The following is a 13,819-nucleotide window of genomic DNA, read 5'->3' as shown; positions in this document are numbered from 1 at the left end:
ATCCTTCATCTGACTTTCCTTGCAAAAAGCCAGATGGAAGAATTTGGACAGTTTCATTCCAAGGGAAGATCAGGTTCCCTCACTCCCCCACCCCTACCCCAAGTCAGAAAGGGGGCAGAAGGGGTGGAGCTGGGCCACCACAGACTCCCTCTAGGAGGGGGTGGGGACATCAGCAGTTTCAGGGGAAGGGAGGGAGGAGAGACCTGCTTGCTGGGAGCTGGGGCCAAGGCTCCATCTGTCTCAGCAGCAAGCTGGGCCACAGGCCAGGAGGGGCCCATCTGTCTCCAAATCCCCTGGCCAGGCCGCCAGCTCCAGCTCACACACACATACACACTCTTTCTCTCACACAGATGCACACGTGCACATTCAGAAATGGGGGGGAATGCTGGGGCAAGGACAGCTTCACAGCTGTGTGTGGCCCCAACTTCTTTGGGAAAAAGGGGAGTTAAGAGGGCACTCGGGTAGTCTTTTTTGTTTTTTTTTTTCCATTTAAATAAACATGTATATATATATATGTACATATATATATATACACACACACACACACATATATATATATATATTTGTTTTCTTCTATAAAACTTTTTTGCCGGCAGTGGGGGTAAGGTGGGGGGGTAAGCTCAATTTCCTTCCCTCTCTCCCTGTATCACTCGTCATCCAAGTTCTGACTCAGGAGAAAATTTGCTGCCAGGTTCTCATTCTTCTCACAAGCGAAGTAGGCCTGGATTACCAGGCTCTCAGGAAATCCCAGGGCCTTCAACTGCAGGAGATGGACCAAAAGATGAGGGTGAGGAGTAATAGTCACAGGGATCACACTATTTACAACTGGAAGGGAATACCATCCATTTTGACCCCCTTGCTTTATAGGCAGGGAAAGAGCCCCAGAAAGGGGCTATGACTTGCCCATTGTCCATAAGGAATAAGTAATAGAACAAGGATTCAAGTCCAGGCCTTCACTCCAAATCTACAGAGATAAGGAGTAGGAGATATATTCACTACTCTGAGAAGCCAGGAAGCCAGCTCTCCATCCCCACCTCCCACCCTTGCTGGTCCCTTACCCTCTCTATGGCTTCTTTTTCCTGTGGAGTGACCTGGATGTAGTTCATCTGGGGGGATTCCTCACCAATGGCCCCAACCTCTCCTTCCACATCCGACATGTCTGCCAGCTCCCCTGTGGGCTCATTCAACATCTGGATGAACTGTTCCTGGTGCCTACTGATTTGCTGGGGGGAGAAGTAGAACAAGCCAGGTCACTGATAGGATCACTTATCTATCATCAATGGCAGTCACCAAGCCCAGCCCAATCCAAAAATTCCCTGCCTACCTGCAGTAATTGAGGATTCTCCTGGCCCAACTGCTGTAGCAGGGCTGGGAGCAAGGATGGGTTCTGCTGAATCACTTGTCGCATGTTCTGGAACTGAGGCTGGTCACGGAGGAATTCCAAGGGGTTCTCGCCTGTCAAGGCAGATGGAGGAGGGAGCCCCCTTTAGACCTGAGCAGAAAAAGGTTCCTCCTTCCTGGTCTGTTGCCCACTACTTACCTCCCTCTGGGGCAGGCTGCTCAGGGGCTTGGCTCTCCTGTACAGGGCCACTCTCAGGCTCTGGACTTCCTGGGATCCCCTGTAGGGCCAAAGAGGGTAGAAGATGGCCATTCAACCTTATTAGCATAAACTGAGTCCTCTCTACCATGTACCCAGCTCTATGTTAGGTGGGGAGCAGAGGAAACAAGATTATTCACATAATATGCACATTGGCCCATGACAACCGAGTCTAAATATCAGATATCAAAAGTGGATCCCAGAAAGATCCTTCATCTCTCCCTCCCCAAATTAGATCTGAAAAGAATCATAAAAAATCTCTTTATGCCACAAAGGGCAGAAATAAGTGTCAAGGTCATATAGCTAAGTAAAGAATAGCAAAGTAGGATTCAAAACCAGTGTTCTTTCCAAAACACAAGGCTGCTTTTACTTGAAGCTATACATCCTCTAACTTGGACTAAATGTCTTCCCAGGGAAAATTAAGGGAGAGGCCCAGGTGGGTGACTATGAGCCAGCTCACCATTAGCAAGTACTCCACTGCTCGATGTGGGTTGTTGTAACTGGCCCTCAGGGCAGCTACCACACGCTCACGCTCATAGCCCATGGACATGATTTCTGTCAGCATCGTCTCATATTCAGAGCCTGTCACTAAAGGGAGAGAGAAAGAAGGAAGGCTTTGGGGCAACTGGGTTGGTTATATCCCCCTTGCCCTCAGCCAGAAGCCTTTCTTCCTTTTTCCCATTCCCTACCCCAGAGCCCTCATTCTGCTACCCACCCAAAGATATGGTTTACCACCCAGCCACTCACCTAGTGTAGAGGCTGCATCATCCTCCTGTCCGCTGCTCCCTGAAGAGGGAAGAGAGCTGTGGAGTTGACAAAAACATTTTTATCAATGCCTTAGATGAAACTACCAAAGGCTAGCTTGTCAAATTTGTGGAAGATGCCAAGTTGGCTGGGGCAGAAGGGGAGCACTAAAATGCTACAGAGTCAGAATCTAAAAAGAACTTGGCTAGAAGGATACACCAATTGAATAAAGTCAAGTTTAATAAAGGTTGATGTTAAATTGTATACTTGGGTTCAAAAACTTAACTGGTTATACAGCACAGTGCTGCTCATGGTGGTAATCTAGGAGTTTTCACAGACTACAAACACAAAGCAGTGTCACAAAGCAGCCAAAAAAAAGTTCAAAATACTCCAAGGCTGCAATGAGAGTCATTTTTAAAGCAAGGAAAGTGAAAGTTCTGCTCTGTTCTGCCCTGACCAAACCATGTATGACACATAAGCTTCAGTTTGAGGCACTAGGTTTGGACAGGATGGTAAGAGGATGGGAGAAAAAACAAGACTCCATGAGGCTCAACTGAAGAAATTGAGGAAGTTTAGGTTAGAAAAGAAATATTTGAGGCAAAGGAGAACAGTTTAAGTGTCTGGAGAGCTATCATATGGAAGACAAAATACTCCTACTTGGCCTAAATACAAGAAATAAGTGTAAGAAAAAAACAAGCAGAGTTGTCCTAAGCAGCAGGGGGTGGGGTGGGGTGGGGGAGAGCTCCCTCTCACTAGGAGTCCTCAGTAGAAGCCAGGTGGCCATGTGTTGATGGTTGCATTAGAAAGAAATCTTGATTAGGAACAGGTTGGACTCAGATTGCATCTGAGAACCCTTCCCAAAACCCAGATTCTGTAGCTCTGATTCAGGTTCCACACAAGTGCTGCTCACCTCCCTCTCCCCTGGGCTGCCTCCATCATCCCAGGGACCCTGGGTTTACCTGGGAAGGGGGACAAGGGTAAACAAACTCAGGAAACCACAAAAGTAGTCTCATATAAGTGAGAGTTGGATTAAATTCATTTTGATGGGCGCTAAAGGATAAAACTTGGATCACAAAATCATTTAATTAGAGCTGGAAAGGACTTTGGAAACCATCTAGTCAACCCTCTCACTTTACAGTTGAGGAAACTGAGCACCTGGAAGTATATAACATGTGCAAGTTCACATAATACAAAGTGAACCCAGATGGTCTAACACCAGGATCCTGGTGTACGATGTACAATACAATGAGTAGAATGGGTTGGAGTTGAAGGCAGATTTTGACTCAATTTAAGAAAAACCTTCTAAAAAATTAAATATGTCCTAGAATGAATTGGGCTGTCTCAGGAGTTAGTTCCTTGTTATTGGAAGCTTTAAAGCAAAGGCTGGATGACAAGTGATCAGGAATGTCATGGAAAGAATAAGTCATTTAACCCCTTTAGGCCTTGGAATAGATTGCCCTCCAAGATCCCTTTACAGTATAGAGATTCTGGGAAAGCATAAGAAGTCCCCCAACCTCAACCTAGGAAGCCCTTACCCAGGCCTAGCCTCTGGAAGTGTCCCAGCAGCTGACTCCTCTGTGGGCTTCTTCTCCTCATTGGGGGCTGGTGGAGGCAGGGGCATGGCAACAATGGTAGGAGCTGGTGGGACAGGTGTAGAGGGCTCCAGAGTGTTGGCAGCAGCAGGGGCAGAGGGCTCTGGAGGCACCGAAGTGGCAGGCCCTGCTTTGGCCTGGGAGGGCCAAAGAGAAGATATGTCAGAGTCTTGTTTTTATCAGCCCCAACATAGCAGGGGACCAGACTCCACCCTGTCCAGGCTTAATCTATTTAGGACACAGTTGGTGACACCCCACCATCCAGCCTCTCCTCACCTTAGTCACCATGACGACCACAAAGTTTTTCTCATCAATCTTATAGTCTCTGATGGGGACATCATCACTGAGAATCTTTCCTGCATAGATAAGCTTCTGTCCAGAAACAGGGAAGGCATCACGACCTTTCTCTGCCTCGATCTTCTCCTTGAGCACTTTCACCTGAGGGGGAAATAGAATTTGGGTTAGGAAAGAACCTTAGAAAAAGAATCCAACCCCCTCCTTTTACACATAGGGAAAGGATTTGCCCAAGAGCCACACAGTGAGAGTCAGGAGACCAGGGAGTAAAGGGAAGGGTGATTGGTGGCCTTATAGATTGGGTCCTCATCGCTTTGGGGACCAGAGGAATGGGGAACATATACCAACATAGAAAGTAGCCCAGACTGAAAGTCAGAAGCTTTGATTTCTCATCTCAGCTCTTACTCACTGTGTGAACCTAAGCAGGTCCCTTTCTTTTTTCTGGGCTTCGATTTCCTCATCTTTCATATAAGCAGAGGATTTAGAGATCAGGGGATTTAGAAGGGACCTTAGAGTCCATTTAGTCCAACAGGGTCTGTAAAAGGAGGGATAATCCCTTCCCTACCTCAGCACAGAGTCGTCACTAAAACTGAAGCAAGTGCACACAATACTTTATATGTAGAACTACTAATTATGCTTCGTCTACCTGTCACCCTCTGCTCCCCCCATTGGCCTCCTTTACTCAAGAAGACAATCCTCCCACTACCCACTTAACAAGGTTGTAGAGCTGGGGTAGCTAAAGCTCGCCATCAATATATAACCTACAAATGTCATCATCACCGCCCCAGGCTAAGGGGGGGGGAGGTGTCAGGCCCATAGTTCTGCCAACAACCTCACCCTTCCCCAAAAAAGCAGCCCTGGGGGTGGCTCCCCACCCGCACAAGCCCAGAAAGACAGGGAGGTGGAGGAGCCGCTGGCCTTTTGAAGGAGGAAGGGAGGGAAGCCAGTTGAGGGTGAGGGTGAGGAAAGGGAGGAATAGAAGGAGAAAAGAAGAAAGAGGGGACGAGGAAGGGAGAGAATTAGTTTGAGGAGGCAGGAATGGGAGTAAGGGTGTGGGAAGGGGAGGAGGCTACATCTGGCCCGCCCCGCAGGGAGAAGGGCGAAGGCGAGTCGGACTTGTGCTGTCCCGTCCCGGCCTCCGTCCCCGTCCGCGGCCGCGGCCTCACCGTCTCCCCTGGCTCCATGCGGATCTTAAACGTTTGTTGCTGCAGCGTCTTCAAGGTGACGGTGACGGCCATGGCTGGACCCAAGCGGGCGGCGGCGGCTTCGGTCCGTCCGGTCCGGTCCGTCCCTCACTCCGTCAGAAGCGGCGGCTCCGGGACAGTAGACACACTGGAACATGCAACTCACGCCGCCGCCATCTTAGCGCCCCGAGCCATGCCGGGAACTACTTCCGGGTCATGCGTTCCTCGAGACCAGAGGAAGGAGATAGACGCGCTCGCGCGGCGACCCTAATCACGTGATAGCGGTCGATGAAGAGTTGGGCGGGGAGAAAGAACTTTCTCTCCCGGGCGTGCGTATAGAGGAACCACCTTGTCGTTGTCGCTGAGGCAGCACACCTACCCCCCCCCCCCATCCCCCTCGGAGCTTGCGCACTAGGGGCTTCTCACGTAGTGACGTCATTGTTTTGAGTGGTGTCTTGATGTCACAAAATGGCCCCAGGAGATAATAGTGTGATAGATTTAGAACTGAAAGGGATATTACAAATACAACCCTTTCATTTTACAGATGAAATTAGGTCCCAGAGATGTTCAGTGATTTATTCAAGGTAGCATAAATGGAAGAACAAACCTAGTGCTCTTTCCATTGCACCTTTTACCCTGATTTAAGGGGATGAATAGAGGCTGTTTTATCATATAGCTCCTCTTGTCCTGAATTTCTCTATTTCCTCATCAGCTATACTAGCAAGCTCTTCTCCCCAGCGAAGCCCAAGCTCCATCCTTTCAAAAAATTCCACTTATTTCAGAAAATCACCTAATTTGGATCACCCCTCTACTTTGTTTCCCTGGATACTAAGGCTTTCATTGACTACACTGCCCTTCTACAAATGCAATTATCGAGTGTTTCCTCTGCAAAGCACTGTTCTAAGCACTAGGAAATCAAGATTATTCCTGAACTCTAGGAATTTGCATCTTACTAGAGACAATACATATAGGTTTCAGCTGAAATCAAATGCAGCAAAGCATCTGGATATAGAGGACTTGTTGCCACAGAGCAACACTTTGGCCTAGGAAGTACGAGTGATAGGTGAGGTCATAGTTACCACCACTCATTTTTTCCAACACACAAATGAAAGTTCCTGCTCTCAGGGAGGTTACAATTTAAGAATGGATATCCAATATGTCAACATGGGATCTAGAAACCCCCAAACATGTAGCATAGTAAGATGCTATCTGATGAACCCCAAGTTTAGGGTTAGCTTGTAATAAGAGGTCCCAAGTTCTTCAGAGTTCAACCCAAGGGAAGTTTCAGATTTAGCTAGTCTCAGACTGAAAATAGACCCTAAAGTAAATGATAATCTGTTAGATGGGGTTAAGCAAATGCTACATTTCCTTTTATCTTAGTTTTCCCTATTGTATCAGGGCTGTTCCCAAGAAGAAAGTGGGCAGGGACCATCCTTTTAGTATCCATTGTAAAGTAGGCACCCTATCTTCTGGCTATGGTTTCTGTCCCAAGCCTGTCAGGTAGTTTGAACATTCCTGTTTCCTTTTACTCATGGTAATGTCAATCAATCATATTTCCCTGTCCCTCAGTTTTTAAAAAAGGTATATAAGTTCCCCAAATTCTTTTGTTCCTTGAAGTTGTCATCTGGTGCAGTGGTACTCTCAAAAGTCAGTGACCAGAGCAAACCAGGGTCTTGGGACTCTGCCTGGGTGTGTAGCTCGAAGCTCTGAGTGGAGGCTTTGAAGAAAGCACTGAACCCCTTTCCTTAATTAAAGAGTGTTTTTTCTAACTATTTAATAGTTCTGTGTTTTTTTTTTTTTTGGTTAACAAATATAATAAGCAGTTCACAGTGGATAAAGCTGTCAGGCCTGCAGTTGGGAGGATCTGTATTAAAAATCTGTCCTCAGACACTTCCTAGCTGTGTGAACTTGGGCAAGTCACTTAACCTCAACTGCCGGTCCCTTATCACTCTTCTGGCTTAGAATTGATAATTGGTGTCTATTCTAAAGACAGAAAGTAAGGGTTAAAAAATTATATTGCAGTGAAAAGAACAAATGACTACATAGAGGATCTGGAAAAGAATCTTTATTCTGCCCTGACTTTGGCTGAATTATATTGAAAATCTCAAGAGATTTTCATCTCTTGATCAGTTTGTTCATCTTAAAGACTTTGAGTAGGACTTAAGGGCCTTTAATGTCTCTTCCATCTTTAGATGAAACTTTTGAAACTACAACAATGGAATGACCCTTAGAGGCCATCTCATCTGTTCCTGGTCAGAGATCCTACAATATCTCTAAAAAGTGGCTCAGGGCCCTTAGTGAAGAGAAACTCATCACCCTTTTGTACAGCACCATTTGTTATCAAGTTTTTCATTATGTAGAGCCCCTGTGACTTCCTTGTAACATTCCTGGGTCTGCCCCCAGGGACCAAGCTCAACAGGCCCTCTTCCAATCAGCTACTTCTCGAAGACAACATATACTCCATCTTCTTACTCCAGCTAAACATTCCTAGTTTCTTCTACTAATCTGTATGGTCTTGAGGCTCCTCAGAATGACCCTTCTGGATGCAATCTAGCTTGTCTGCCTTTTCTAAAATTTGGCAGAGGCCTCTTCAGATAGCTAGGGATATGGTGAGTAGAACCAACCATGGAGTCAGAAACACCAGAGTTCAAGTCCAGTCTCGGACTCTGTCCTGATGTATATGACACTTCAGTAAGTCACTTAACCTGTTTGCATCTGTAAAATGAGGATAATAATAGCATCTCTTTCCCAGGGTTGTTCATGAGGATAAAATAAGAAAATTGCAAAATGGATAGCTCTCTATACATTAGTTCTTATTCTTTCCAGATTCTCCTTTGGAGACCCCATCTGCTGGATCAACTATCATGCCTAGGTCTCTCTCTGGACTTGACTAGTCTCCAGTACTCCCGCCTTTCTAGTATTTGCTAGCAATGTACCTAGCTTGAGGCCCAACAGTCACTTCAGGTTCATGCTCAATACTATATTCTTGTTGACAATGGCCATACCTTCTTGAAGATCCTCATTCTGGGGCTCAAGATTGTTCTACTTTCATTTCCTCCATTCAAGCAATGTAATGTTTGTGATTAACAAAACAAAGCAGTCTACTGGGCTTTGGTGATACAAACCACCAGAATCAGGGGCTCTCAAATTCATAATCTAACATTATAAAGGCATCTGTTTGTGTGTGAAAAAAAAATAGCCCTCATCCCATCATTCTGGCAAGAAATTGGAATTATTCCAAGTCACTGAGTATTTACATAGCCTTTGACCCAGCAATACCACTGCAATGTTTTGGTCCATACCACCTACTCTATACAAATGATCAAGGAAAAGACCCATAAATACAAAAAAGATTCAAAGCACTTTGTATTGTGACAAACTGGAGATAGTGGGTGCCTATTATTTGGAGAATAACTCTGTACTACAGTATATGAACCTAATGGAATATTTTTGTTAATAACTGAGAAAAAACTAGAAAGACATATATTGATGCAGAGTAGCCGAGCCAAAATTTATAACCTGATAACTTTGAGAGGCTTTCAAAGAACACTTATCAACACAATAATCAGTGATGACTATAGAAAACTCGGGAGCAGGCCTTCCACCTCTTGGCAGAATGGACAGACTTTAGGGTAGAAATGAATGTACATTTTCAGACATGGCTATTTTGTGAATTTTTTTTGCTTGTGTTTGATTGGTACCAGGGAAGGTGGAGAGTTGTGTCTTGGAAGTGGTAGTTAGTAATACAGAAACAAAAAATAATTTAAAAAGAGAATATCAATAAAAAATTAGAGGTATCCAGAAGAATAAAGGGACATACACTTATACTGAATAGTTCACTTTTATACATCATCTTTTGTTTTATATATTACAAGTTTTGTTTGCTAGGCAACAGTTGTTAAATGGTCCTCTTCAGGCTCATGGAGAAAGTCTCTGAACCCTAAGACAAAGGTGGAAAAAGAGACAAACCAGAGGCACAGAAGCCAGAAAAAATGATACTGTATATCTTCTCTAACCAAAGCCACCACTAGATGAATGTAGGAGGCAAAGCCCGAGACCCTCAGCAAAGGTCTGGGCTACAGACCAGCTAATATTTTGTCATGCAGCTCACCCCTCACCCTGAGTCCTCTCTTCCCCCACCTCGAACAAGATGTTCCCTACAAAAATCACTGATGTATGAATTTCCTTGGGTCTCCAAGTATAGACTGTTACGCGTTTGATTTATTATTCTATAGAATCTTTGTCTAAAGCTCAATGAGGTATTGTAACCATAAAACCACTCTATTTTTAATCATTACCTTTTACTATGTATGTGGAAGTTTGTCCAAAATCCCCAGCTTGTTTTGCCTTCCCTATAAAGTAGAAGCTATACTCAATGAACCTTGCCTTGATAGCTACCAGCTATCTTGGTCCTCCTGATCCCATAAGTGTTTTTTGTCATTTTCCTTACCACCTTTTGAGGACCCCTGACCACTTTGTCAGGCTGGCTTGACAGATGAACACTTCACAATGACCAGAACAACCAACTATTCCACCCCACCAGCTCCCATTCCTTCCTTCCCAGTCCAGAGCTGGACAGCAAATCATAGAACCAGGAAGCTTAAAAAATTAAAAAAAAAAAAAAAAAAAAAAAACCTCCCCCAAAAAGAAATTCAACACATGAGGGAGACACAAAACTTAATTTAATAGAAATTTCTTTTGTTGTTCTTACATTCTCAATGTGACCAAGCAAGAACTGACATCCCCTCCCTACCCCCCCAACCAACAGGGGCTCTGCCCCAACCCCTGCCCTCAGCCCTGGCAGAGGGAAAAAAGGGAGCAAACAGTTTGGCTTAGGCGCTACTGGCCAAACCCTAGCCCCACTCAGTGCTATGGGATGCCTAAGGGCAGAGCCAGGCTGACAGACCCCTCTCCCCTTCTTCCCTCTAACTGGGATACTCTGGCTCCTGAGGATGGGGGAAAAAAACGGAGGAGCCAGGACTTGGGGCCAATTGGGGAAAGGAGGCAGCTTAGGATCAGAAGTCTATATCCCTGTATAATCACCAGGGAGGCTGAGCATCCATGCAGAGTGAAGCCCTGGATCCCTGTACCCCTGACCCCATGGCTAAAAGGTGCCCCACATGATCTGCCATCCCCAAGAGGCTGAAGGGGAGGGGGGGGGGGAGAAAAGAGGGAAGGGAGGGACAGAGGGACCTGAGGGAGAGTGAATAAAGACAGACACCAGTTAAAAAAAAAAAAAAATCCCAACCCCAAACAAACAACCCCACCCAATGGAAACAGTTCTCCAGTCTCATAGAGACATTAGTCGGCTCCCGGCCCAGCCCCCCGGGGTGCCCCCAGCCTCAGTCCTGGCCCTGGCCAGGCAGGCAGCATCCCCTACAGCTCATCCTTGGGCTGGGCGCCATCTTCGTCCTCCTCATCCTCTTTGTCATCCTCATCCTCATCATCTTTGTCCTCCTCATCTCTGTCATCCTCATCCTTGTCGTCTCCAGCCTCTTCTTCCTCCTTCAGTTTTTTCTCCTCTTCTTCCTCTCGCTGCCGCTCTGCCTCATCCTGCTGTTCCTTCATCTTCTTTTCCCCATCCTGCCACAGGCACATACCCTCCACCTCAGAACTTCTCCTCACCCTCCCCAGGTCTCCTGCCCCCAAGACTGTGTGGGATCTAAAAGTAATGCTGAGCCTGGAGTAAAGGCCAGGAGTAGAAAACAAGTCAGTCTCTTGTTGACTCCTGGATAAGGCCCAAACTTCCTCAAGCACAAAGGAAAATACCCCACTGCTATCATCCCCCCCTTAAGGTTACTGTCAGGAATGAGCTACAGAAGTGTGAGGAGTTACCTTTGTGGCACCCCAGGTCTCTTCACCAAACTCTTCTGCATATGATTCATCATTGGTGACAAGAAAGTTATCAAAAATGGTACCAGATTTCACCTACAAATAGAAAAAAGGGTCAGAGGTGGGGCCAAACCTTCCCCTTCTGTCCTAGTAGATTATAAGGTATTATCCCAGACTTGATGACATCTTCTTCCTCACCTGCCACAGGTCCAAGCCCAATACGCCAAAGCTATCATATGCATAAAGGTTGGGGTCAGGTGTATACTCAGGATTGTCAATCTCAGGATGTAGCCACTTGCCCTTGTAGTCAGGGTTGTCAATCTGCCGAGGCTTCCATTCACCCTACAGAAAGAAATAAGAAAAATGGAAAGAGACAGGCATGGGGTGCCATTCCTCCCACTGTCCCTTCTACTCCACAGGCCCCATCAGGCAAACTTCCAGGCTCACCTTGTACTCAGGGTTCTGGATTACTGGTGGCTCCCACTCCCCATCCATCTCTTCATCCCAATCCTCAGGTTTCTGAGCATCAGGGTCAGGAATGTGTTCAGGTTTCTCCCAGTCCTTGGGATCAATAAGTAGATGTCATCAGCCTTCTCAAAATGAGGGGGAGAGGAGAGGGAATGGATGGTCAGTGGACTCAAGCAACCTACCTCTGGCTTTGTGTCAGTGGGATCATCAATCTTGGCTCGCTCATCCCAGTCCTCGGGCTTCTTGGCCTCAGGATCCTTGATTTTCTTGGGAGGCAGGAAGTCCCAATCATCTTCTAGTGAGCCTGATTCTACCTGAACGTTGTCTATCTTTACTTCATATGTGTTGTCTGGCCGAACAATCAGAGTGTACAGGTGGGTGAACTCATCATCCTAGGAACAGTGAGAGGACAGTGGTTACAAAGGACCAAAGCCTCACAAAGCCTAGGCCCCTTCCCTCTGCCTCTCCATGTGTTAGGCAACTTACCTTGCATCTAATGTCCTTATTAATCAGCATGTTTTTGCCCTTGTAGTTAAAGATAACATGAACCTTCTTGGTCCCTGGGCCACAGATGTCAGGGCCTGAAGAAGGGGAAATGGGGGAACTGATCAGAGAAAGTGGAGTTCCAGTGCTTCCCAGAGGCACCATGAAGGGCAGGTGGGAGGGAAGGAGCCTAGAGTCAAGTGCCTTTCCTTCCTCAATTTCACTGATGAGATGGCCAACCTCAGCCTGGCATCCTAGAGACTACCTAGAACCATAGAAAGAGACACGGACAGTCCTAAGGACACTTACCAAACATGATATTGTATTCTGAGTCTCCATGCATGCTGGCCTGGTCTAGGTTGGCAGGGAACAGCTTTACATAACCACCACCACAGTCGATGTTCTGCTCATGTTTCACAGTGAACTGTACCACCAATGTCTGGCCCTTGTTGCTGAAGGGCTCCATTCTTGAGGACAGAGCATAGAACCGGGCATCCTGACTTGTCTGTAGCCCTACAAAGATAGTGAGAAAGTTATCCTCAGGTAAGGGGGTTTCTTGCCTCAGTGCTCACCACTCTACTTCCAAACCTGGCCAGTAGTCAGTCACACCTTGGCCTTCTGTCCCAGGTCCAGTCCTGACCCCACCCCCACACCCCTGGGCAGACACAGACTCAAAGAATCAGAGAAACTTTCAGAGCAAATAGGGACTTTAAAAGACCTAAACCTAACCTCCTCTTACTTTATAAATGAGGAAACTGAGGCCTTAACTTAAATAAAGTATGGGACTTTTCCAATATTAAACTTCTGGCATGGGCAGAACTGGAATTAGTAGACCAGAGATACTACCTTACCTTTGTCCTTTTCTTCATCACTATAGAACTTGCCAGACGATAGCCTAAACTTGCCATAGTCACTCTTGTGCTTGGATTCCACCCAACGATCCTCCCAAGAATCTGAAGAGAGAAGGAAGTTAGTGTCCATGTGTTCCCCTGATGAATCTAAATACTAGGTAAAGGGCTCCCCCCACCCCACACATATATAACATGCAAAAAGAGTTTGTGACCATCTTTCCATTCCTGTCCACCACGACCTATACTTCCACAGGCAGCTTCAGAGAGCTAAGCAAGCATTCCCAAGGGCCTCTACTTTGCTCATTCTAACTACTAGCTGGTAAGGAAATGAACCTCCAACAATCATTTCCAGGTAGATGACATGCAGCCTCAAAAATCAAAGAATGTCAAAACTGGAATCTTTACAGGTCATCTAAACTTCACTTTGGGGAAATTGAGCCCTAAAAAAGAACTTATACAAGGTCAACAAAGCAGGAGACTGAATTTAGGGCTGAAATGCCACCTTGAGACCTTCCAGTCCAGCTTCTTCATTTTACAGTGAATAAAAGCCAAAGCTTAGAGATGAAATGATTTGCCTGGCTCCTCGGTTTATGCACGTTCGTAAAGGTATATTTTAACTCTCCAGGAACCAATCCCCCCCTCACCCCAGGTTTCCATGGGCACAGACAAGATCACAAGCAGAGGAGTTCCAATTCTCATATACTAGGCTTCAAACGAGCCTCGGGTCTCTGCCCCGTGGATCCTCACCGCCGCCCCACTCTCACTCCCCCCCAC

General features: G+C 46.3%; 2 protein-coding genes across 3 annotated transcripts in view; both read right to left on the bottom strand.

Annotated features, from left to right (window-relative positions):
* Window positions 1–571: 571 nt before the first annotated feature.
* RAD23A (RAD23 homolog A, nucleotide excision repair protein) lies at window positions 572–5,594 on the bottom strand. Of its 2 annotated transcripts, XM_044658440.1 has the most exons (9): window positions 5,394–5,594; window positions 4,210–4,371; window positions 3,877–4,070; window positions 2,345–2,400; window positions 2,058–2,185; window positions 1,541–1,619; window positions 1,325–1,455; window positions 1,059–1,223; window positions 572–760 (listed from the first exon to the last, which is right to left on the bottom strand). In XM_044658440.1, exons 1-9 carry the CDS (start codon window positions 5,463–5,465, stop codon window positions 647–649), a joined length of 1,101 nt encoding a protein of 366 aa, XP_044514375.1. In that variant the 5' UTR covers window positions 5,466–5,594; the 3' UTR covers window positions 572–646. The 2 variants fall into 2 exon arrangements, with proteins under 2 accessions (XP_044514375.1, XP_044514377.1); XM_044658442.1 differs by lacking the exon at window positions 1,059–1,223.
* Window positions 5,595–10,075: 4,481 nt separating this feature from the next.
* Window positions 10,076–13,819, bottom strand: part of CALR (calreticulin) — a 14,283-nt gene continuing 10,539 nt past the window's right edge. The window contains exons 2-9 of the mRNA XM_044670318.1: window positions 13,046–13,147; window positions 12,504–12,707; window positions 12,198–12,292; window positions 11,894–12,103; window positions 11,691–11,804; window positions 11,442–11,585; window positions 11,247–11,339; window positions 10,076–10,994 (exon numbers count right to left, since the gene is read on the bottom strand). Of these exons, the coding sequence (XP_044526253.1) occupies window positions 10,788–10,994; window positions 11,247–11,339; window positions 11,442–11,585; window positions 11,691–11,804; window positions 11,894–12,103; window positions 12,198–12,292; window positions 12,504–12,707; window positions 13,046–13,147 (1,169 nt within the window). The 3' untranslated portion in view covers window positions 10,076–10,787. The remainder of the gene's footprint in view (window positions 10,995–11,246; window positions 11,340–11,441; window positions 11,586–11,690; window positions 11,805–11,893; window positions 12,104–12,197; window positions 12,293–12,503; window positions 12,708–13,045; window positions 13,148–13,819) is intronic.

This window comes from Gracilinanus agilis, chromosome 1 (assembly GCF_016433145.1).
Source record: "Gracilinanus agilis isolate LMUSP501 chromosome 1, AgileGrace, whole genome shotgun sequence".
NCBI lineage: Eukaryota > Metazoa > Chordata > Mammalia > Didelphimorphia > Didelphidae > Gracilinanus > Gracilinanus agilis.
Note: the sequence above shows the minus strand (reverse complement) of the source record. Positions and strands in the feature narration are given on the sequence as shown.